The sequence below is a fragment of the Meriones unguiculatus genome, chromosome 7 (genome assembly GCF_030254825.1).
Source record: "Meriones unguiculatus strain TT.TT164.6M chromosome 7, Bangor_MerUng_6.1, whole genome shotgun sequence".
Taxonomy (NCBI): Eukaryota; Metazoa; Chordata; class Mammalia; order Rodentia; family Muridae; genus Meriones; species Meriones unguiculatus.
Genome location: NC_083355.1, coordinates 58,063,309 through 58,089,150, shown reverse-complemented (window position 1 = coordinate 58,089,150; position 25,842 = coordinate 58,063,309). Strand labels below are relative to the sequence as shown.

General features: G+C 43.1%; 1 protein-coding gene across 9 annotated transcripts in view; it reads right to left on the bottom strand.

Moving 5' to 3' along the window:
* Akap6 (A-kinase anchoring protein 6) overlaps positions 1-25,842 on the bottom strand; it is a 443,623-nt gene that overhangs the window by 203,926 nt on the left and 213,855 nt on the right. For 8 of the 9 annotated variants that reach the window (XM_060387498.1, XM_060387493.1, XM_060387490.1 and 5 more), the window contains 2 exons: positions 10,466-10,562; positions 9,209-9,375 (listed from right to left, as the gene is read on the bottom strand). In XM_060387498.1, the coding sequence (XP_060243481.1) occupies positions 9,209-9,375; positions 10,466-10,562 (264 nt within the window). The remainder of the gene's footprint in view (positions 1-9,208; positions 9,376-10,465; positions 10,563-25,842) is intronic. The other variant, XM_060387499.1, reaches the window with a different exon arrangement.

The window sequence follows — 25,842 nt, the reverse complement described above, 5'->3', positions numbered from 1 at the left end:
GTTTGTCATAGGATTCATCCATTCTTTCACTCCAGTTGGAGAAAATAAATATTCCTTCTTGAACGTCATAGTTCCCCATCCCCAAGTAACTTCCTCTCTCCCACTTGAATCGCTGGACAGCAGTCTCCTTAAACATGGTGGATATATTTCAAGACCACACAGTAGCTTTATAAAACCACATATTTATTACCAAATTCTATATCTTCTATGTTTTCTCCTATACACATATAGTAACAATCAGGCTTAATTTAAAAGCTACAGGCAGTAAGAGATTGTCAATAGCCACTAATACAGTAAGGCATCTATAATACTATGCTATAAAAGTTATTGAATGTTGTCTGGAAATATTATTGTGCTGTGCTCGTCTCTCTTCTTGAGATGACATAAAGTGATAAAGACAACACTTTAAGGTTGCTCATTTGCATATCTGAACACAAGTTCCCTGGAACCATAATATTCTGATAACCAACGAGACAGAGTCTTGCCATGTAGCCCAGGCTGGCATTGAACTTGTGATCCTCCTGCCTTGGCCTCCCAATTTCTGGCATTATAAGTTTGTGCCATTAAGCCAGTCTGTTATGACTTTTCATCTTCCTCTTCCACCTGACCTTGGCTGTCTGTTTTCTGTGGATACACTGAGTCATTAGAAGCACTCAGGTGAGTGTAACAGCTCTTCAGCTGCTATTTAAAGCTCTCCAGAACACAACTCCATTTTAACCTCCTTCCCTTCACATAAATACAGTAGCTTCCTATTTTCAAAAAAGTCAAGCTCCCTTTGCTCATTATTTCCTACTTATTTTCATATTTTCTTTCTCGTATTTTTTGGTTATTCTTTTTTTCTTTACCTAGGATGTCTGTCCTCTGATATCTTCTGACTTCCAACTTAGCCAAATATTAGATACTACAAAACCCAAATTCTGTTAGTGGAGTAAATCTCTTCTCATATATAATCAGATTGAAATCAGGGATTCCTACATTTTCCTTTAGCCCTTGTACCTTAGTAAAGCATTTATCACACTGTATATCATCACATAAAATTAAATTTATGAAATGTAGAAGACTCCAGTCAATATTATTGATTTTAAGGATAAATAAGAGAAGTATGGGTAGAGATACTGGGAAAGCCATAAAGGAAAGCATGGAGAAAGGAGAGGAACACATTTTCATAAAGAAAAACTAGAAGTGTAAGAAATGAACTATTAGCACGAATCTTAACTATGCAAGGGAAAAGCAAAGGGGCTGAACAAGCCACTAGCCAGCCTGCTGTAAATGCTGGCCACACTAATAACTCATGCTATTTGTCAGACAGTGAGATCTATGATATCAAGTGTAAAGGTTTCCAGAGTGAGAGAGTGAAAAGTGAGAGAGGTTACACTTGAGAGAGACATGAAAACAGAAATGGCCACAGGTCTCATTTGGACAGCTCATGGGAGAAGGCCTCCACATGACAGCTCGAGCAATGAGTGTTAGGTTCTGCTTCATTTCTCTGGATTCATGGCTCCTTATTTCTCCTGTTTCACTTCTTTCCATTGTTTTACTAACCTTATGTTTCCTTTAGGCTTGTTTTTTTCCTCTTCTGCTCTTTCTCACTTACTGAGGTCCACAACCTTACTTAGTCTGTGAACAATGCTTAAACAACTAAGTATAAATACAAGAACCTGTTGCCCATGTTCAGTGGAAAACATCTTGAAAGCTGTGGTGAACTGGGCCCTAAGCTTTGGCCTAGCAGGCCTCCAATCTAGTCATGTTTCCCTATAAAATCATGCACGCTTGTGTGTGTGTGTGTGTGTGTGTGTGTGTGTGTGTGTGTGTGTTATGCTAATAAACACATACATACGCAACTACATATAACATTTGTTGAGAAGTATCACCTTTCATTTGGGGCTGGTGGGAAATAAGACTGGCAATGTTCTGGTAACATCACAACTAACTAAGTAGCCATCATTTAAATGTGTCTGAAAGAGAAGAGCAAATGTGGGCATCTTAATACCCTGTGACATCCCTGGATAGAAGTGCTATCTGTTATGGGTGTGAGAACAGCTAAACAAGCATTTGAAGTGTTGACTATAGAGGTAGGTACTTGTAAAGCTACTGTTTTATGTGCAATCCTCTGTGACACAATAAACACAAGAGCCAACGCAAGGGTGATCTCTTTAGCAGGCAAGGCCCTTGCTGGCAAAGTACACCCCTGGCAGAAACAACACATTCCAGGAAAAAAAAAATTGTAACTGACACACTGAGGTCATTGTTTCACACTTTCAAAAGAACCTACTTAATTTGAAAGCACCTTTAGAAGCAATTTTGTATCTTGGCTTTTTGTGCATGAGTTTATCTACTACAGAGTTTCAAAAGATGTGGACCTCCACTATGCATTTAAACCTCTCTAGCGCATTTAGTACGCATTCTCTTTATAATGAATGAAAAGAGGACGTGTGAGTCTGGTAGGAGAAGACTGCTTTCTATAGATTCCAAGTTTGTAGCCAAAGCATGCATCTTTTTAACGTCCACATATTATTAAATAAATAAGAAAAAGTCAAATGCCTATTTTACTCCAGCGAAATTTCCATGTGTTTATCAGAGACACAAAGAATTTGACTTGGATTCTCGCTGAGATGAACATTTCTATAGTCAAGACTCTGGCGCAATAGAAATCCAGCAGAAAGACAGAGATAAGCTATGGCCTCAGATACTATACCATAGCACATAGAACATGCAAATGGCCACTACCTGGCTGATGACCTTCCATTAGACATGTTTGTTTTCATAATCCTTTTCACCAGTCTCCTCATCAGAGCCACAGACTGATAATATATAAATTTAGGTACCATAAGGAAACTAGAAAAGGTTTTTTTTTTAGAAACTGGATTCCATCACAAATTTAGTAACCACACTGGTCTTCAACAAAGACCAAACAACTCACCTTTGTTTTAGACTTTCAGAAAGCATTTTAGGAAAAAAAAAAAAAAAAAAGATGTCCTGTTAACAAAAGTGGGGCTCTTGACAAATCCACAGTAGAAGAAAGCAACCTCTCCCCGAGATCTCAGCAGGATTACAGTGAGCACCTGAGCAGGGCAGGGCTGGGTCGGAGCGGCTGCGGGAAGGATGCTGTGGGAATGCTGTACAAGCTGAACGCCATTCCATTTCAGTCTGCCAACATCCTAATTAAGATGATCTGAATCTTAGGTGATCTATTATTCTAGATTTAAGATAGCCCAAAGCACGTTAGACAAGGCATTACACCGTGTGCTTACATGAATGATAAGACCACCAAGCAGGAGAGTACGCCTCTCTCCTGTACTGCTCAGCACTGGGCAGTTTCCTGGCAGCACTCAATAAATAAACAGCTAGGCCTTTGCCTGTTGTCCCTCTCTCTATGTAAGATACACTTTAATCTTACTATCTCACTTCTGGTTCCTTTTAACATTATGTTACCAATGGTTTTTTTTGTTTTGTTTTGTTTTTTGTTGTTGTTGTTGTATTAGGTAAAAGGGGGTGGATTTTAATATGAGTCTACAGCAGCACAGGAACTGACTATGTATGTGTATGAATCCCACTTATTATCTTAATGCTCTTTTTGAAGAACTCATATTAAATAACTGACTATACATGTTCCTTAGACATATGCAGAGACAATGCGTAGTCTCAGTAATGCTTTGAAAGATTCAGGATCAAACTATATTGCAGAACAATAGCCCCATGTTGCACTATTACCCCCGAAGGCATCATCTAATACAGAGAACTTCTTCTTAAGGTATCCCCCAAATCACTCCTTTATAGTTCTTTAGTTAAGCAGAGTTACCCAGAATTCCTTTGCCTAAGCACTGGGTTAAGACTTGGGCATCTGGTAAGCAAGCACGCCAGTGCACATGCTAATACTGAACGCCCCTCACTTAACATCTGAAGACAGGTCAGGCAGGGCAGATTAACTACCCAAGTCAAAAGCTACACAGTTCCCAGTCCCAGTCAGTACCTAAAATTCTTGTCTGTAGGCCTGAGCAGACATATTTAAAAGTATCTGTGAGCTTGCTCTCCAGCTACGGCTGAGCAGATATCCTTGATGAACTTCAGCGTCTGATACTCATTTCCAAGGGATGATGACTTCAATCTAAGAACCTCAAAGAAAGAAGAACCTCCTGGAGTCCGGAGCACCTGGACACCTGTGTCCTTTCACAGAGGAAATAAAGGTATGGCTCAGGGCCCAGGCCAGGTCACTCTGTCATGGCTGCAAGGTTTCTGGGCTCAGAATGAAATACACAGGTGTTCTGTGGACCTGGAAGCTGCTGGTACATTCTTCCAGCGATACAAAGTTGGGTAAGTTCCATGGGGAGGTCCTGGCCCTGACTCTAAGCCCTGAACAATGCGAGCTTCAGGAGAGAAAAGTAAAGAGAGAGCAGATAAGAACATTTAAAGGAGACAATGCCAATTAATTTTTTTCTTTAGGATATTCTGACTTTTACCTTGAAAGGTCAAAAATGTACTTTTTGTTAAGACATTGGATAGTCATTATATTTTGAAATCCCCCAACTGCACATCACTGAAATAATTAAAATAGGAAGCCTCTAGTTTAAAGTGATAAACTTTTTTCAATCTTTCCTAACATGCATAATTACAAGCATATTTTAAATTCTTAGATGCACATGTGAAAGCTGTATTTCTGGACCTGATGAATTCTGTTCTCTATTTCCATGTATAAAAGATCTCACAGTCCTGGGAAAACACTTTTTTAAAAAATGAAATACAACAAATAAGGTATGCTGCCGAGTCCTGAGGGAAACGTTTCCCAGAGTCTTTGAATTTCCTCCTATCCTCCTTCTTTACAAGATTTCTAAGACCAAGCCCTTTTCTGCAGTCTCTCAAGCAAGGTAAAAAAGAAAAATACCCCCTAGATATATTCCTTAGATTTTCTATTATGCTTCTCAAGCTCCCAGTAGCTTCTGAAGTAAACCTAAGATGAGTTCTGGAGTTATTTTTATTATGTTTTAATTTTAGTTCCTCTCTTAGGTCTCAGATGAAACAGATAATCAGAACTGCTTTGTTTGGGGATGCATTTCATGGCACAAAGTGTGAGCGACCTGAGCAAGGTCACTTCATAGACAGAAGGCTCCCAAGAAGGGCGGGAAGCCAAGGCTAGCCCTCAGTGTGGAGGAGCTATGATATGGCCTGTTTCAGCTTGCACTACTTGATGCTACCTGACAGAAAGTTCTTAAGCAATGTGTATGTGTGTCCTTCTGACTCATGTCAGCTATTGTTCAAATCACTAATTGATAAGATCAGTTTTATCATGCCAGGAGCCTTCATGCAGACCATGGCAAGCAAGCACAGTCATCTAAGGCATTGGTCCTGGGTTCCAGACTTACCAAACTCCTCCAGCTTTTGAGTCTCTCTGCACAACATTTTCACATTGGCAAATATCCTTCCATCCTTATTTTTAAAGAGCCAACTCCCCCCAGACCTTCTCCTGGCGTCTCCTCCATTACTTATAGCATCTTCTATTGGAATTTTATCAACTCCATTATAATCACTGTCCATTGTGTCATTACAGGCTTCTACATTGCATTTTGCCTGATTAGGATTTACTCTCTACAAGGTTTTGTTCTAAGAACTGTTTTTAAGTCATCTTGCTAGCTTGAAGCTCATTTAGGGGACAGGCCTGCCTCGATCTTCAATGATTCTAATGTCTCTGCCTCTGGAGTGCTAAAATTGCAGGTGTTCCACAAATCACTCACTCATTCTAAGCACTCTTTAAAATAATCCGTGCCATAGATATTTGACTAGAAACTGTCATTACCCTTTTTAAAATTAAAAATAATTATTACGCTCCACAAGGGTTGGGGAGAATGCATGTCACAATACACACGAGGAGGGCTGAGAACACTTTGTGGGGCATCAGCTTCTTTCTTCCCCATGTGGGTCCCCCAGAGACAGAAGCCAGATGGTGCGAGTATCTACCCTTTGAGCATCTTGCTGGCTCCATCACCTCTATTTTACAAATGAAACATATGAGGCACAGAGAAATTAGGTAATTGTCTCAAAGACACCTCGTAGTAAGTGTCAACCATTTCATTCAAGCAGTCTAACTCAGTCTCCGCCTCCTTGATGTTTAGTTTGCCCCAAGCCTAAGAAAAACAGTTCATACACATTAAACAAACTGGGGAAAATGATCTGATCTTTCCCCATGGTATCCTTAACCTTCAACTTATTTTACACTCATCCTTGAGTATGGATGTGGCTATCTACCCAGGAAAAACCCAGCCCAAGAGAGCTAGCTGGGTCTTCCAGCTGAAGGCCTGGGATTTTGCCTGGCACTGTGGTTCCCAGGTTCCCATGCACAGATACTACACACAGCCTCTTCTTGTTGCTGCACTCATTTGTGACACTTGTTTGTGTAGTGACATGAAAACACCACAGAATAGAAATGCATTAATAAAGACAAGTCTCTTACTCTCTGTAAGCTTATAAAACTAGAGATGTTGTCTCTTCTGGAATAACTCAAAAGGAAAATTTTTCTTTCGTTTTCTAGAAATCAGAAACACAGATCATTAAGGACCAGATGCTTATTTTCCCTTCTCATGGTTAAATTCAGGTCCCATATTCTTCTTATTCTTTATATTTACTCTTTTTCCCATTCTTAAAATAGTTCTAGCTCAAGGTAGAGATTTGGAAAAAATATACATATATATTCTACTTTTTATAAAATCTTCTAAAATGTTGCTTTTTATGTTTTAATAACCATGTAACATTTGGTTATAATAAGATATAGACCGAATTAATTATACAGTCCTAGTTCAAATACTTTAGCTGGTACTGTCTGCTTTTAAGTAACAATGTCTCAGACATCCTCTCATTCATTTGTTATGTGTATGTGTGTGTGTTGGGGGGGGGATCTTGATCCTATTACAGGTGTTCCTGTTAGAATCTGGAACACTGGGAAAGGGCCATTGGCTCTGTGGTCTGAGGAGGCTTTCTGAGAATGTGTTGTCTCTCCTTCTCTGACTTGAGTAAGCAGCTTCTTTCTACCTCAGGAAACAAGCTGACTGAAAACTCTCTTCCTCAACCCAGTACCATTGGACAGCTTTACTTGAGCCCAGCCCAGCCCAGCCCAGCTCTCTTACCAATCTGGGTGCACCATCTCGAAGGCCCCTTTGGCACATGGCACTCAGCCTTACTCATGGAAGCCACCCCCTTGCCGCATGCCTGATATACAGCTGAGAATGTATCTACACGGAATTCAGGATTATTTCCCCACTCACTCAAAACCTTCCTCTTACCTACAGCAGGCCAGCAGCTACCTCTCCCACTCCTCCCTCTCCAACCACACCACTGTCTATGGCATGTCACTCTCTTAGAGCAGCCCTCCCTTTCCTGCATCTTTTCCCCCATGTAATCTCTTGCTGGTTCCTTTTGTTGTTTTAATAGCACCCCACATTCCCCACGAGCTCCCAGTGTCTATCTGTTCAGCGCATGTACTCAGCCCAAGGACTGGCATCAGGGAGCAGAGGGTAACTGGTGAGACCATGGGCTCTAAGCCTCCTCAAAGCGCAAATTCAAGCCCTAGCTCTGAAGCGTAGTAGCCGTGTGCCCTTAGGCAAATCGGTTCACCTCTCGGTGGCTTCTTTACTGTGCTGAGGGATTTGTAGAGGTGTTTAGTGTTTGCTGTAATGTTAAGTGAGGAACAGAGCAGAAGTCAGGATAGCCTGTGAGTAGAGACTGCATATGATAGCTTTTGTTCTTGTTTTGCAGTGTTGGCAATCTAACCTAGGTCCTCATGCATCCTAGAAAGTACTCAACCACCAGGCTACCCCACAACCCCTCTTTTTTTTAAACAAATAAAACAACCCAGATTTCAGTTGTGTCCTTTCTCCTCATTCCCACTCCACTTCCACCGTGAAGCCTTTGCCAATCAGTTGCTCCCTCTGCCAGGAGATGTCTGCTGACTGCACTCCAGTCCTTGGTATTTGCTGCAGCTTTATGTCTCTCCTCACATCACTTCCTAAAATAGGTGCTTATGTGCCAAGCCACTTCCTCCCTTCCTCCAAGCATCTCCAGAAGTGTGACCTCCTCCATGGAGGTCTCTGTGGGACTGGTCTTGCAGTTCAATTCTGTCTCCGACAGCTGAAGGGCATCCTCTGAGCTTTTCAGTTGCTGCATGGTCTCTGTCAGGGGGCTGGCCCGGGTTCCTGTTCTGCCCGTACTGAAGAGTCTGAGTCTCAGAGGGCAAAGCAGTTGCTAGCTTGCTCTGAGCACAGTGCCCATGCCTGTGCGTGCTGAAGAAATGTTATTTGATGATGTTCCTTGCTCTGTCCATGCCAGGAATGGAAACTATGAACTAGCCAATCTGCTTCCCTTTGTGATATAATGTTTAGATTCTGAGTCTACTAGGCAACTAATTTCTGGGCTTCCTTTCACAAATTGAGAAACCATACGAAAATGTCAAGTTAATAAAATTGTTTTCAACATTGTAAGTACAAAGCATACCTTTATGACAGTAGTATTCCATATTAAAAGGCACTATGTTTAATGTTCAGTGGCATATGTTTCTCAGGCTACTTTGTAAAACTAAAATGGATAATCAAAACATGCCAATACTCATTTTTAAAATACTTGCTGTATTCGGTGCATGCACCATTATGGAGAACTTACACTCAAAGCAAAAAGATTTGTAGCAAAGCATATGACCTTCTTCGCACTACAATGACCATCCCCTAATTAGGCAATGCATCTGATAGTCATTAACAGGAATGAGATAATGAATCACTTTCTCTCTTCTTTGTTAATTTGCTGTAACCAAGCGGCTAATGGATGTCAGAGCTGAGTGATTGCACTGATTATAGTGATTTATAGTTGCAACAAAACAATTTAAAACCATTCTGATTATTCATGTTAAAGATGCTTTATGTTTTGTTTACTAAATGTTTTATGCCCCCTTTCTCCCACCCTTAGAATCCTGTCCCCCTTCTGCTCTGCTACTTTGAACAAAAAGACCTCTTCCCAGAAAACTTGAAAGTTGTTGCCTTTTGTTTTGTTTTCAGTCAAACTATATATATATATATATATATATATATATATGGAGGGAGAGAGAAAGAGAAGGAGTTACAAAGTTTACCCACTAGAAACGAAGAGCCTTAGGGGTGGAAAGAAAACTTCAGTGGTGCCTAGTTCAAAAGAAGACAGGAATAAGAGGAAATAAGGCGAACTTCAAGCCACTTACCTTGGGGCTTCCCGTCCCCTCCTCGTCCTCCACAGACACATCAGTAGCCAGTATCTCGGCTTTGATGGTGTCCAGAGCTCTGAGAATCCAGCTGTGTTGCCGTTTGATTTGCCTCTGCAGCTCCTTCCATTGACTTGCAATCATCTTCAGCATGTCCTTCAGTCCTTCTCCAAAGGAGAGGAAAGCACAAGTTGTGGGCCCGACTGCATCTTTACCCGAGACCGTTACAGAGAAAACTAGGTGGCTAATTCAAACCACACAAGGGCTTTTAAATGACCTTATCATTACCTGCCACTTGTCAGTCAGAACTGAGACTGGCAATTCTAAGACATAACAACACAAAACCAGGACAGGCATATGCAGAAACTGTTGCAGACTCAGTGGTTTGGTGAAAACAATGCAAATGGAACAGATCGTGATATGTAAATGTCATTTATACCATAGCTCCGCACCTCCAAGAGAAGGGTCTGTGCTGTGTGTGTGGAGAGTCTGTAGTGACCAGAAGGATTTATGAAAATAGAAACAGATAATTCAACTGTAAATACAGTACAGCAGCCAGAATTAAGATAGTGCTATTTGGTGTGAACGCATCTGCCTAATGCTGTTCTTTCCCTGTTGCTGCAGTTGCTAAAACAAAACAAAGCAAACACTAGCCTGCCCAGAGTTGCAGTCGTCACTCTCAGAGTAAATGGGATCATACAACAAAACTGCTTTTTTTCATAATGTGTTCTTCATAAGTGCGTCAACATTGGTCTAAGAACTGGTTGAAGGCCCAGGCCTCTGCTAACGCAAAGACCTACAGAGAATATGCCAAATGTCCACACGTGTGCGCTGGCAGAGAAACAGTCAGCTGTCTCTGGGCAGCCTGCCTCATACGCGTAATGACATCTATGTACACCCTGGTGCATTGTGCCCGTAAAAACAGCTCTCCCTCATTCTCTTAACGTGATTTCCAGAGCTCCTACATCAAAAAGCACGTCAATGTGAAGTTTTCAGGGGTGTGATTTCAATTGGAACTCAGACGAATGGCAAGCCCCAAATAAAATGAACAGACCGTTTGGAGGCAGTATTTCATCTTCTAAGTATCACAGCATTGTATGCAGTATATGAAACATTTATAAATCCTGAAGGTCAATCTGATAATGTAAATATTAATAATACATAAGGAAGTGAATATATGCGGTAATTTACAGCAATGCTTCTTCGTTCTTAATAGTCTGGAGACATAAAGACCCGCAATATTTCAGGAGGATTTACCTGCTTTGTGGGACGCAATGAGCTCGAGGAGTTGCTGTCCTTCCCCCTCCACGGCCTCCTTGAGGGCGCAGTGACTGTCTACATTCAACTTGAAACTCTGCAAAGAAGCACACGACCATCAGGCTCTGGCCAGCAGTTACGCACAAAGCGCGCATGCACAGTTACTTGCAACTTTTTATCAAGAACCACATAGCCCAATTTACCCAACAGACAGACTAATTTGCAATACTAAAAGCTATTGATATTTGGGGTCTGGGCTCTAAACGTTTCTGTTAGATTAGCAGAGTGCATTTGTTGGAAATGTAGAAATTTGTTATGCTTTTATGAAAAGTCACAGCCCATAGGCAGATGTGGAGAGTAGTAGTACTCTACTCTAGTAGAGTAGAGTTCAATAAAATACAATGAAGTCCCACCCGCCTAAGTGAGCTTTCTTCATTTCTAAGAACCATTAGTAACACAAATGGTTATGAAACCATAGAAGCTGGCAGCAGAAAACACAGTAGCCTTATGTCATGTATATGTATCCACTAATACAACTCGGCTTGACTCCTCTCTGCTCCTCGACTCTACAGGAGCCACAGGATGAAGAGGGGCAGCTAGCTGCTATACTCTGGATTCCAGCGCTTTCTGGGCTTCTGCCCTTCAAAAGCTTGTTTCTCAAGCTGTGATGTCTTATAAATACGCCAAGTGCATCACGAGGATTTCCCCTCATGACAGCCATTGACTTCTCTCAAGGTTCATCTCAGATTCAGTCACTGCTTCTAGGAAGCCTTCCAGACACTCTCTGTGGTAGTTCCTCTTCTTTCTGCCCCTTACATGCACTTCTGCTGTACAATTTCTCACGGGCCTTGTACTGTATTTCCGTCTTTAGCTAGCAAATTGCGAGCAATATAAAGAAAGAATTGCGAGTTTCACAGACATCTCTAACTCATGCCACACACAACAGTTCTCCGGTTTACTGGGATAGGGAACATTTGCTGAGTGTGGCCAGTGGTACTCTCTAGCTGGGAAGCTTCATCATCAAATGGTTTTCCAAACAACGCTTTCAGCTCTGAAATGTTATAAGACATTCCAACCACAGGAATGCAGTGAAGGAAAATCACAGGGCCCAATAGCAGCAGAATCATGCATTAGTCTTTAAGGCAAAAATTCATTCCTCAACTTGACTAATTGGAAATACAGCTGCTACATTTTGGCTTTTGTACTAAGGTTCCAAAATATACAAGGTGTTTTCTTTTGTTAAACGTCACGGGACATACATGGATACACTAGTGCTGTGCTTGATATTAAGCATATCTGACTTGGGATTAAAGGACTCTACACTGGGCTTAATTTGAATTGAAGAAGTTGGATAATCATAAATTGTGAAATCAGGACATCATTCAGTGACTCATGCACTGTGTGTAGTCTGTAATGCCAAGCCAGGATATGGAGACTTGAGGACCAAAAACTGTGGACCCTGGCCTTAGTGGACAACTGAACTTGGGGAGTACAGACCGGGTTGTTGTGGATGCTCAGTAGGGAGTCAGGATTGTTCTTTCCTTCCTCGAGGAAAGAGGCTTTTTAAAGTACCAGAGACAGAGACAGAATGAAAAGGGATATATGAAAATGAGAGATATCAAGATGCAGATAGGGATAAGGGTTTGAACTAAAGCAATTCAAAATGACCAATTACATCATACAATCTCTTTACAAAAGGTACAGTAACTTTTCAGCTGAGCATTCTAGAAACTGACAAAATCTGGCTCCCTGCACACTTCAGCATTTCTTACATTGTTCCTTCTCCAAAAGGTGTTCAGCTAAATAAAATCAAACATGTACTTCTCAGAAATCTTGAAACTTCCTTTTAAATGCAATGATTTACACATACCTCTAGCTGTATTTATTTTATGTGTGTGGGTGTTGCCTTGTGTGTGTGTATTGTTTGCATGCAGTGCCTGTGGAGGCCAGAGGAGGGCATTAGGTCCCGTGAAATGAAATTGTAGATGATTGAGAGTTGCTATGTGGGTGTTGGGAGCAGAACCAGGCCCTTTGCTTCGGCCCTTAGCACTTCTGATCACTCCAATGAGGCAGTACCTAGGGATTACTAAACGTTTATTACCTTGTGGTGACGCGTGGCAGCTTTTGCTTTTTGTCCCTGCTATGGAACTCCGGCATGCTGAAGCAATGCCACTCAGACTATGGCACAGGGGTTTCAGAAATGGGCACAGGGAAAAGAGAAACATCTGAGATGAGCTCAGAAGCACTGAACTTTAGAAAGAAACCTGTTGTGAAAATGTCTACATGACTATCAATTCAGCCTGGTGCTGCTTTGACTCATTGTTTACCTGTATCGAGTGGGTGGTTATCACCAGCTTTCAAAAGGCGTTCCAGGCCTATGCCTCAGTACCAAAGAGAATGGAGGAACCCGAGAGGGTGGCTGGCAATTTACCATCATTGAGGCTGAGTGTACAGAGCAGATACATCTGAAAATGACTGTGCTTCAGGATGATGTGGAAACATTTGATTAGGAAATTGGAAAATATGAGTTATTCATTATTAGGAGCAAGATAATCTGATAAGCTCGATGTTGTATAAAAGAGCCATTTAATACAACTATTACCAAAATGACACATTATTGCTTGATTTCAGGTGCACCCATTAACCATTAATAGTATCAAGCAAGGAATTCACAATAGGCCCCAAGAAGGCAGCGGAGCAGGCACATTCACAGAATCGGCAGTGAGATCTCAGGCTGGAAACGGTTCCTTAATAAACTCTCCCTGTGTTGTTGCCACTTCTCCCTAAAGAAGGGTTTTCCGGTTTCCGTGAGTTCTTTTCTTTACTTGGATAGCTGAGCATGGCTCCACCCTTAGGCTGTGAGAATATTGTCTCCGGGACGCCTACAGTATGTACAGACATTCTGTAGATGTACCTCTTCCATGCCTGTACCACTCACTGACAGGGCAGAGAATCTCTGAAGACTGAATCTGTGGCAAGAGCATTAACATGGGCATGCTCCATGCCCCCATGTCACTGATTACATGAAATGCCACAGACATGTACAGCCTGGATCCTAGGGAACACGGAACCTTTGTCAGTGTCCTTAAAGGAGCGTGTAACTGAGTGACAAGAAGAGAGTCACTAGGAGGGTAAAAAAAAAGAAAACTCAGTGCAGGCCTGGGAGATGGCTCTGTGGGTGAAGGTGCTTGACAGCAAGCCTGATACCTTCATTTCGGTCCCTGGGACACACGTGGTAGGAGAACACTGACTCAAGCTAGTTTTCCTCTGGTTTGCACACTCACAGTCATACACACCCAAAAGAAAATTAATTGGTTAAGTATAAATAAGTAAAGTATCCGGGCTAGCAAGGTAGCTATTCAGGTTAAGGTGCCTGCGCCAAACCCAACAATCTGGTTTTGAGCTCTAGCACAAGGAGAAAACCAGCTCCTAAAGTTTCCTCTGACCCCCTCATGGCACACACTCTCCCACCCACCCACCCACAAGTACACAAAGTAAATAAATAAAATGTCATTTTTTCAAAGAGAAGATCCAATGACTAAAACAAATACTAATTATCAAAACAGTTATTTTAAGTTAACCAGTGGGCAATGATATTATTACCTCTGGCATGATCAGCTTATATAGATCTGAATATACTGTAAATTCAGAAAATTCAGGTATGCCCATGACCACACCTGGGCCATGATCAGATCTGACAAAGCAGATCACGCATAAGGAATGAATAAAGAAAATCACAATGGAATACGGAAATCGTCACTTCTGAGGGATCTCCTAGGACCAGAGATGTGGGAAGACCACATTCAAAGGCTTAAATGCCCACAGTGGTTCCATCCTTCCGGCATCATATGGTGACGACAGCCATGTGGGTACTGTCTGCTCCTGCCAGGTCCCCTGAGCACCATGAGTTTTAGGATGTTTGTGAAGCACTGTGAGTGCCAAAATGGGCTCCAAATTCTTCCTTGAATGGATTTTACTTTTTTCCAAGACATAGGTATACACTATCTATTTATTGAGCAGTTTCTATCAGATTTACATATATAAAAATTAGCAATATATAACCATAGTCTTGGGGAAGCTTATAGTCTATTCATTGGACCATAAAGGCAAGGAAGGACAAGTGTATCTGTATGAGCCAGCATAGAATACATGTGTAATTGGGATTTTATGTGTGATACAAAGTGGTAGAGCCTTTTGTCTCAAGCAAAATGGGGCAATAATAGTCCAATGAGATTCACATTTGTTTGTTTAAATTACAACATACTACACCAGCCAAGCATAAAAAGGCTAGTACAGTGTGGGCTGCGGAGCCCATGAGATCCAGTCTCAGCAGGGCCTGCAGAGAGCTTATGGGAATAAACTGACCTGCATACAGGTCTGGAGAGGCCCTTTGCAGAAGCAGAAGCAAGAAGCCCTGATTTCTCCACATGGCAGGGGCAGGCTGCAGGCAGGGGAGATAGCACCTGTGACTACACAGGACTTGACCCCAGAAATCATGAGAGAGCCATGAAGAACATGCCAGCGGCATGGCAGACCTGCAGGTAGGAAGGGCTTGCTGCCTGTTGCATAGCGACTTGATTTTTAAAGGACGTGCTGGAGACAAGCAGGCCGTGTTAGGAGCAGCTGGTGATATGGTCAGATGTCTCTGTGTGCTCATACTCTTCTTAATTAAAAAAAGGTATGCTCTTTCTTCTAAATGAAGAGAAGAAAGAAAATTGGAGCAAGTCTTCTGTCTTTTCAAGTTTTTTCTCAGTGCGTGAGAGCAGCATATGCCAGAATCTAGTTCTTTGGCTGTTCTGATGATAAATACCAGAGGTTATTAGTCAGGAGCCTCCAAATGTGAAAGGCATGTTGAACTGATGAACCCTTACTCCCACTGTCACAAGGGGACGGTGCATATGCTGATGAGTAAGACTCTCGGTGACACTTCCTCACACAAAGATTTTCACTCCTCAGAAAATGAGAACACGCCCCTTTGCAAGGGCGGGGGTGGAAGTGTGTTCATTTTAGAGAAGCCAAGGCTTGCAGTCCAGTCCTGTCCGCCTCAGACCATCTTTGCTCAGGACCCACCCTCCACCTGGCTCTCTCAGAGGGCCCCTGGCAAGGATATAAGCCACAGTCAATGGTGAGGAGCCCAGGAGCTCCTGCTCACCGCTCCACAAGGCCATCCACACTAGGCAATGTACAGTGCTCGCAGCAAACAAAGCATCCTTCAAAACAGCATGTGAACCAAGAGTGAGGGCTCTGTCCGAAAGTACTTCAGTACGGCTGGAAAGCTGGTAAGATATCAGGCTGCAATTTTAAGGATGTCTAGGCAGTCCACCCAAGATACAAACAAACAAACAAAAAGATTCCAAATTATGTTGATAAAATTATAGATGTTAATAGGTAAACGGTCTTATTACAAAAACAAAGATGGCTGCAAGAAAACATAAAGAATGTTTACATCATTTGAGGACAGCGGCGCCAGGCGTTAACCACGGTCAGATCGCATGAAGCAGGTTGCTGCCTTGGGGACCCTTTGAAACAAAGTGAAAACAGTGCTGGCTTATAACTGTGACATTTCGAGACAATGACTGGCATGTGTTAGCACCGTGTGGTATTGAGTAGGGCTTGGAAAATCCATGTGGGTTTCTGCGTGTGTGTGTGTGTGTGTGTGTGTGTGTGTGTGTGTGTGTGTGTGTGTGTGTTATACGCTGTGTATGTGTGGTGTAGGTGTGTGATGCATGCACTTCAATGTTCAGCACACAGGCTCGTGCGCATGCTGTGGAGGCCTGAGCAGGATGTGTCTTACTCTATTGTTCCTCATTGCCCCAGATAGGCTATCTCCCTGGAACTAGAAACTCACCCTCTGGGCAAGGCTGCCTGGCCAGTGAGCTTCTGCAGTCCAGTGCCCAGTGCTGGGCCACAGGTGTGTACAGCATGCCTGGCTTTTTGTAGGGGGATTGAGCATTTGAACTCAAGTCCCCGAAGACCACTGAGCCATCTCTCTATCCTGTCTTAGGAATTTTGTTTTGAAACAGGGTTTCTCTGTGTAGTCCTGGCTCTCACTCACTTTGTAGACTAGGCTGACCTTGAACTCACAGAGATCCACCTGCCTCTGCCTCCTGAGTGCTGGGGTTAAAGGCGAGCATCACCACACCCCGCCCTTTCTCAGTTGCCTAAATGTCCTAGGTTGCTTTGTGACAGGTAAACTCGTTGTTAATACTCTAATTTTCCTGGGGGAAAGTACTGTGTCTCTGCTGCTTTTGAGTCACTGTGTGGCTCGCCCACAGGAACACCAAAACCAAAAATGTTCCTACGTGAGACATAAGGCCAAGAAGCCAATGCTCCTGTCCTCCTTGCCTTGAGGGCGTGCCTTCCAGTGTGTCTTGTAACTCTCTAGGCTTCCGTTCCTTTATCTATAATCAAGGCATTTGGACACAATATTTTCCAGTCCTTGAATACTTTGATTTTTATCTCTTTTTTTTCCATCTAGGCAGTTTAGAAAGGGAAATGGGAGAAGTTTTATTTACTTTAAGCTAGAGAATTTTCAAAGAGAATAGATCCCCAAAGGCTATCTAACCATTCATCTGCCCCAGGGAAGTTCTGGCCCCAGCTTGTCCCTTCTAATTTTAGCCATCTCTGGGGCAGTCTCTTCGAACTTTTATCCTGAGCTCTTCCTAGGAATTTAAGAGCTCTGTGAAGAGCAGTGTAAACTTCCCTGTTCCTAGATTCCTTTGCCACGTCATCTCTCCAGGGCCTCGGCTGGAAATCAGAAGGGATTCAGGAATATGCCAACAAGATCCGCATGTCAATCAATCACCAATGTGTCTCCTCCATAACACTGCCTTAGCTCCAAGCCTCTTTGTTCCCCTTCTCAGGTCGCCTACAGTGCCTCTGGCCACGGCCTCCCTGATACTGTACATGTGTGTGGAAGTGCAGAGGCAGTGCTACCTCAACTAAACATGACTATGACCAGAATGGCCACCATTGCCACTGTGAGGGCTGAGAGCCTGGCAGGTGTGGTGGGGATAGAGTAGAGTTAGCCTAGAACCTCAGCACTAAGAAAGCTGACAGCAAGGTGCAGGCTTAATGCTAGGGGTAAGCAAGGGCTTCAGAACCACACAGGCTCCTCCATCGCTCTCCGTTTAATTCTGGGCAACCCCTGTCTATTTTGTTCCCTCATTTGTAAAAGGAACTTTAGTGCCAATTTCCTGTGTGGTAATAAAGATACAGATCCCCTGATACACACAGAACAGAGCCCCTGCTACATCATCAGAGCACAGTAATTGTTACTGCACAAAATAATCTGTCTTCAAAACAGCTCACATAGAGGCCCACCTCTTCCTAAGTCCTTAAATGGCTGGCCAGGCCTATGTGTCAGGCTCAGCGCTTCTCTGGTTGCAGCTCCTGTCTACTTGTTCTAGGATTCTGGTCTTGCTGTGCTTCTGCCTGGCAAGTGCTGTTTCAGCAAAGTCCCACCATCCTTTAAAATCTCATTTGGTGTCCCCCTCCCTAACAAGGCCTCCCCGATCTTCCACCGTGAAAACTAGCCCTCCCTCAGCACATAGCCACAGCACCTCAGCAAGCTCCAAGTCTCCACGCACCGCACCCCGCTAACATTACTGTCATGTCTGTTTCCCACCCGTGAGCTCCTGGAGAAAAGAGCCATGATCTCACTCAGTGCAGAGGGAACCGCCTAGCATGCTGCAGAAGGGAGCTCGGGACTCACCCCCAAGCCAGCTCCCAGCAGCCTGCAGCTTTCCAGGGACATCAACGCAATCACTCTGCACTCGAGAGTAGTTGATAAATGTCCCCAAATTTTACTCAGTGAACACCATGTAAATGAGCTGTCATGTTCCTTCACTTACAAAATTACTTGCCAATTACACTTAGATGACCCAGCATAATTGCCATGTAAACTGTACCCTGGCTGGGGTAGCCTGAATCATCAATTTAACTTTACTCTCTCATCATAGGGTACTTACCACACAATTAAATAAATGGTCAGCCACTACCACAATTGTCCGTTTTCCCAACAAAATGAAGTGGCTACCTTTGTGGTTGGTTTACCAGTTACAACAATTGCAACACGCCTTCGGCTATAATAGCAGAAGCTTAGGAAGAGGGCTTCATGCATTTAAGAAATAATTTCCAAGTTTTTTTTTTAAATCAAAACCATGTGTTTAAAAATAGTCTTTGTTTGCCTTTAAAACAAACAGCCATTCCTCCTAAGAAGGCTTTGCTCCTGAGGTTCTCAGTTCATAAAAATGGCTCCAAGCCTTTGAAAGTGAATCTAGCTTCTCAAGCAACTTCTAATTTATTTCAAAGAGTTGCTTTTTGTGTGTGAAAGTAGATGCAGCTCACTGAGGTTGACACTCTTTCCTGATAGACTGGCTAATAACTTATGCAAGATGTAGATAGATGGGTCAGATCCCGGCCGCTGACGGTGACTCTGAGTGACGGAATTTTCATTTGCTTCTCTGGATGCTGCTTCCACACCTGACACAGGTAATCACATTGACTTCTCAGCATGGCGACATTAGGCCAAACGCATTCTCAAACAGAGCTTCTGTCTGAAGGGACTATTTGACTTCCAGAACATACTGTTTGGAGGCCCTGATTGAAAAGGAGGTCAATGCTAGCCCAAATATCTCTGTACCCCCTGAGGTGGAATAATTGATGTGCGCGAGCCCTTCAGGATGTGGAGTCGCCAGGGTGATGGATGGGTATACGTATATTATTCACACGTACATCTGCTAATACACAGGTCCCAGTGCAAACACCAGGACTTAAGAATATTATGTGGATTTAGGACAATCCCTGAAGGACTCCAGTTCCATTAAAATTTTGTTTTGGCAGCCTGGGGCAGATCTATTCCAACTCCCACATGCTTCATGCATTTGAAAGGGGGGACCAAACCACTTTAAAAATAAATTTAATAAATTTTGTAATGTCAAGTCATTAACATCTTGCCTAGTCATATACAGTGTTCATATTTTTAAGTAGTAATCTTAAAGACGGAGAATTTTTTAACCCTTCTAATAACTGGGTTATCATTTTTATTTTCATTGTATTTTCTTAATTGCTTTATCATGCCAAAAGAGATGAATCACACCCCTCCAAACAGAAGAAAATCTTCGTGCCTTTCTCCAGGTGTTGTTCCTGTCACAACACCCAGGAAGTGGAGTAATCAGGGTCCAGTTGGTTGTGAGTGGTTGAGGATAGGTGACCACAGTTTGAGAATCTGTAACATTGGTTAGAATTTGTGTGGTAATGGCTAAAACACTACTTTTACAAAAGTTCATTCATATGTTTGGCTACTACATCCAGGACTCAAAGCATGGTGAGCCTGGATCAGAGGAGAGACAACAAAGAAACACAAGCTGTCCCTCAGGTAGCAACAGTCACAGGAGAGCAGTTGAGGGGTGGGCAGGTGGGGAGGATTTCAACCTCTTTAAAATATGAGAGTCAACCCGGCCATATGTTCTTAAGTATTCAAGGATGATCTGCATGAGTCCCCAAAATGGAAAAACCTTCTTCCCCTACCATTGCTTATCTCAGCTTCAAAACAGTCATATGACAGGTGTATTTTTTTTCTGGCTAATATACAGATCTGAAATATTTATTGCTTATACCAGATAAATTGATTGAAGATTTCAAAAGTCCATGTAATAAAATATGTACATTGAGACCTATGTCTGAGGTACAAAGGGAAAGACCGAGGTATGTACCCCCAACTCTTGTGAGTTCCTTATCTATAATAATGGTCTGTGTCCTGTGCGTGGGCCACAGAAAGCAAGGCCTATCTGCAAACCTTTCCTCACTGCCCAGTTTACCATAGTTCTGGACATGAAGTCCTTGATAAACACAGCACTGCTCTGGCAATCTAGTTAAAAGCAGTCATTACTGTCTAAAAAAAATACATACATATATATATATATTTAAAATAGTGAGAATTGTTGAATATTACAGTTTAAGAGCCCTTAAAGCAAATAGGAAAAGCACAGTTCTCACATGCCTTAAACTTCCCTTTTAACTGAAAAGCTAACACACATGTATCTCCTGGACACACAGAACGAATTGTATGAGCATGGGAATGCAGTTATGACTGTCACATGTCCAAAATGAGCTTCCCACTCTTCCTACTCCGCCTCTTTGCAACAAACAGTGACAAAATGCCCACATGCTGTAATTCCTGACAGACCTCCATCCCTACCCACCAAAGCAAAGGACTCGGGGGTGGGAACTGAGAATTTCAAATTCTCCAAAGAAGAGAAATGGCGTTGTTTCCTGCTAAACACTCAGCTACACCTTGAACTGATGGGAGTCAAGGCGGGCAAGCAAATGGAACTTCAAAGCTCCTGTAAGGCCATAGCCTTGCTCCTGGGGCTGTAAGGGGTGGTAGGCAACTGGGCCAAAAGCACAGCTTTGGCTTTTGAAGTCTGGCTGGCTGAGCCCCGTTAGCTGAGCAGCACAGCCCCATGGCAGCCAGTGCTGTTGTGAAGCACAACCTGCTTAGGCCATAGCTGCCAATCATCTCAGTGGAGAAAAGGAGGCAGGAGAGGTGGGCAGCAGGAAGAAACAAGCTCTGTGATCTCTTAACTTCAGGCAATGAAAAGTGGAGCAGAGACAGACACAGGAGGGCAAGCAAAGACAAACAGTCAGATGTATTTGGGGAAAAGTGAGCAGCACACCGGTGTTTTGTGATAGAAATAAAACTGATTTTTATCAGATACAGAACATAAAGATCTAGGTAGTGATGACAAGTGTGTGCATAGTTTTGCTGATTATTCTCCTAACCAAACACAGTGCTAGTTAAATCCAATTTGTGTTTATGAAGATTAAGTGTAAGGACACAATAAGGACGGTGCCTCAAGAAAAAATGGATTCTGGTGCTCCTCTGCCACCTTGTGGCATCCAGCTCAAATTGCAGGTACCAATACTAAAATGAACAAAAGGGATCAGAAGGGTGTTCTGTAAAAAGTCCCACAGATCTGCCTCAGTGTTCACCAGCTACAGTGAAAGCTGCCCCTGGAGGATGAGGGGTGTTTGATTCCACGGAGTCCCTGAATTGCTGCTGCAGTCTGACTGGAAAGGGACAGGAAGATTCTCCACCAGTGTTAGTTAGCCTGAATATTCATGGAGCATTATTTGAAAAAGAAAGCAGAAATAAGGCAGCTAAAATGCCCGCTGTGACAGGATTTAATCAAATAAACTGGGGCACATCCACATGATGAAATATTAAGGAGCTGTGAAAATGCACCCGAGATTTACATCTACCGATGGAAGCAAGGTTTCCGAAGAGAATATCCAACGTGAACTTTAAAAGGTGCTCGCTCATCTTACACTAAAAGGCTCAGAAGAACACAGAACAAACTGCTTACACTGGTTAGTCAGGAGGAGGGAGGTTTTTGCTTTTTATTTTAGGCTGTTTCATGTTCTTTGATTTTCTTTTCCTCTGAGCATAGTTTAATGTTTCTCTTTAAATGAACATTGAGTGAAAGACATGGGCTGAACCCTTTCTCAGCCCACAGTACACATTGTTCTCTGTGAACTGATGAGGTCACAGTACCTTGGTTCACCCACACCTAACACTGCCTGCAAGACCAATTCTCACCAAGAAGTTCTCAGCAGCTTTCATACTGTCACTGTATCCAAATCTCACCTACACTCTGTTGGGAGTAGTGCAGAGTGCCTTAGACTAGACTGGGATAGACATACAGATGTTGGATGACATTTCTCACTGAACATGAGTGAGCCTCAAAAGCAGGGGTTGGTGTGGATCTCTGATTTCTCCTTCTAGTCTGTTCCTGTTCTCTGTCCCCACCTTCCCCCTCACCATCTGTTCTCACTATTCTAAAGTCCTTAAACTCTGAATTCACCTACGAACTCTCTGATCTTAAATTCTCTCCTCCACATCTAGGATAGGAGAGTTCCTCCCTGGAACACACTGCTCTTTCTGGGACAGGAGCCCAGGTGTCCTTTGGCCCGGGGTGAGACCTCACACCAGCTTCCCGGGCCTGCCTGAGTACCAGTACAGATTGTTGAGATGTCCCTGTTCTTTTGCAAGAGACCTCCTGATGGTTTCCTTTAAAAATAGTTTCCATTCAAAACGCAGACAAGGGATTAATTCTTTCAATATTTAAGAAGCTCGTGTAAATCCAGAAGTAACAATGACAGAAGAGCAGGCTAAGGTACTGAACAGACAGACCCAAGGAAAGAAGGTCAAACGACTCCCCCAAACATGGAGAGGAAGTCAGCTCCACCCAAAATGTCAGAAGTACAATGGACATCCCCTGTGAAGTAGTACAGGGACAAGGCTAAGCAGTGAGCCAACAAGATTCACTGGCAAGACTGCAGTGGGCATGCCCGGGCACTGAGCGCAAACTACATCACCTCCATTGCAGGCGCTTTAGCAATAGATGAAGGTTTTGATTGTGCATAGCCTCTTAGCCAGGAAGTCCCCATGTAAGGACATACATGTGGATGACATACAAGTTAGATGATTAACCTCTAAGCACGAGCACAGAAGCATCACTTGAAATTACATATGACCTAAACGTCTAGCATAAAGGATTGCTTAAAATAAATAATAGCACACTCACAAATGGCTACTGTGGAGCCATGCAAAGGGATAAAGTTGGAGTGCAGTTGCTGCTTTTGACCTATGGCTAATATAAACCAGGAAGAAAGCAAAGCACCTGCGTGTAGCTGTTTTTAACACCAGGAAGAACTCTGAAGTAATAGAAAGCGCTCGAGGAGACCTGATGTCTAGAGAACAGGTGTCTTAACCATTTTACTGTCACCTACTTTATGAAGGCTCTTCATATCCACACACTGCCAGTCAAAATCCACATTTTTGAGCATGATAACTGCTAGTCTGTACTAGAACATCAAATACTCTACTCACGCCCATTTTCCACTGTGATTATTTAGCTAATCTATGCCATGCTGGCCTTAACCCCATGGGATTTGTGATTGATTCTTGTCACTCTCCTGTTTTGAAACAAAGCCAGAGCCTTTACTGCCCCAGAGAAACGCTGGGCAATGTAACATCGCTCAGGCTCCCTTATTGCCCAGCACCAACCTGCAATGCTCAAGCCAAGTCTCAGCCCCCCTCACTTACTTTTCCTGTGAAATCCCTGCCCATGCTCTGTGCTTTCATTCTGTCCACCAGAACAATATCTGCCCTTTGAGGGCTGCATCTAATTATCTCTAGGAAAACAACAAACCTTTTATCTGGACTCCTTCACTTATCCTATTAACTTTTACCAAGTAAGACTATGTCCTATAACCAACCTATAGTTGCCTCTGTTCAAGTGAAAGCCGACAAGAGAAGCCAGCTCCACTCACTGACACTAGCACAGTGGCTCTCAACCTGTGGGTCACGACCCCTCGGGGGATGCTGAACAACCCCTTAAGGGTCACCTAAGACCATCGGAAAACACGGAGATTTACAGCGCAATTCATAACAGTAGCAAAGTTACATTTATGAAGCAGCGATGAAAATAACGTTATGGTTGGGGCCAGCACAGCCTGAGAAACCATGCTGAAGAGCCGCACCATTCAGAAGGCTGAGAACCACTGCTCTTGCTCCTCAGTAACTACCTGGCACAGGTGGGTACTCATATGAACCTGAGTTTTGAATGCATGGCCATCATTTTGTGACAGGGCTCTCGGCTATCAAATTCTATTTAGAATTCTCCTTCTTAAGACAAGAGTGGTGGTGCAACCATCTGCTACTCTAGTACTCAGGATACAGAGGCGGGTGATTGCGAGCTTGGAGCCAGCTTGAGCTCTGCAGTGTGCTCCCTGACATCCTGGGACACGTGGTGAGACAGTTCTTATAACAACTTTAAAACTCCCAGGCAATGTACACTTGGCTCATCTTTGCACCATACAACATGTTACCTATGCAAATTTCCATTCCAGTGTAATCCTGGCTCTGCCCTTAGTTGTTCCTAATTCTTGCCCAACTGTCTAGTGTGGTTAGACTTTAGTAGTCTCTCTCTCTCTCTCTCTCTCTCTCCCTCTCTCTCTCTCTCTCTCTCTCTCACACACACACACACACACACACACACACACACACACACACCCGGGTGCTCTGATTGGCTGTAGATAAGCAAAGTTCTAGTTGGTTTTCCTGATGGATGCCTATGATATGGCCCTCATTTGGTGGCTTAGGCTTGTATTCCAAGCACTCTAGAGATGAGAGCCGTCATTCCAGCACCACACGGACAGATGGTGGGCTGGCCAGGATGGCCCACTCTGCTGCCTTACTCCTAAACGCTTCCCTAAAGAAAAGCAATCTGAGCATCGCAATGGCTAGTATAGCATGCACTCTAGCAGAGCAGCATCCCCTGGCATGTGAGAGTCCTTCACAGTGTTTGCTATGGTGTGCTTCCACTCAGATGCACATAAGCTGAAAGAGCATGGAGGAAACAGCCAATGTTCATCACTAACTTGAGGAGTCATGCACACGTGGAACACTAGTCAACAGACAGGACAACCGACAGCTGCAGTGATGACATCGCTCACTGCAAATATGCCGAATGAGAGCGCAACCAGGCCTATGATGCAGTGGAGCACATGTGGGCTGGTCCTGCTCCTGTAAAATGGGGGAAAGCACAAGTCAACTAGACAGTAACATAAAGCGAATCAGCAGCTGCTTAGGGATGCAGAGGCTGGCAGGGGCTGAAGGAAGGCAAAATGCTGTGAGGAAGTTTAGAGTGATGAATGTGCTCCCTATCATGACTTTGGTTGAGGATCTTTTGGACTGTTAAAGCTTGTTAACTTTCATACTCTAAAATATGCAATCGACTGCAGGCCAAACACTTCAATAAAGCTGGTTTTGAAGAGAACAGAAAAGGGACAGAAGTAAAGGAGGGCGAGAGAAAGGGGAGGCTGCCCAGTAATATATTTATACAATGCTGCTTTTAAAATTGGCTTAAGAGAAGTAGAATGGCCAGTGTTCATAACACACCACCTCCAAATGACATTTTCCTGAAAATGCCAGTTTCCAGAAAGATGGGAATTGCATTTTTGAAGAAGCAGCCAGGTTGCAAGCAGATGATTAATTATCATGGAAAATCGCTGGTGTACCATGACAATTTCAAACTGTTTCCTACATCTAAAATAAAGTTCCTGTGTCTCTCTCAGAGAGACATTATAAAGCTTTAATTGATTTGTGCTGGAATAAAAAAAAAGCAACAAAACTTTGGCTACCATCATGCAAAATTAATTGAATTAAGTATCAAAATATAAACATGCAACTGTTGTTTGGGTATTTGTTTTTCTTTACAGGTAAATATTAGAAGATGCCAGCTATCCCAACAGATATTATACCAGAGAAGACAGTCACTCTCAGGTCTCACACTCCTCAAGACTGAACC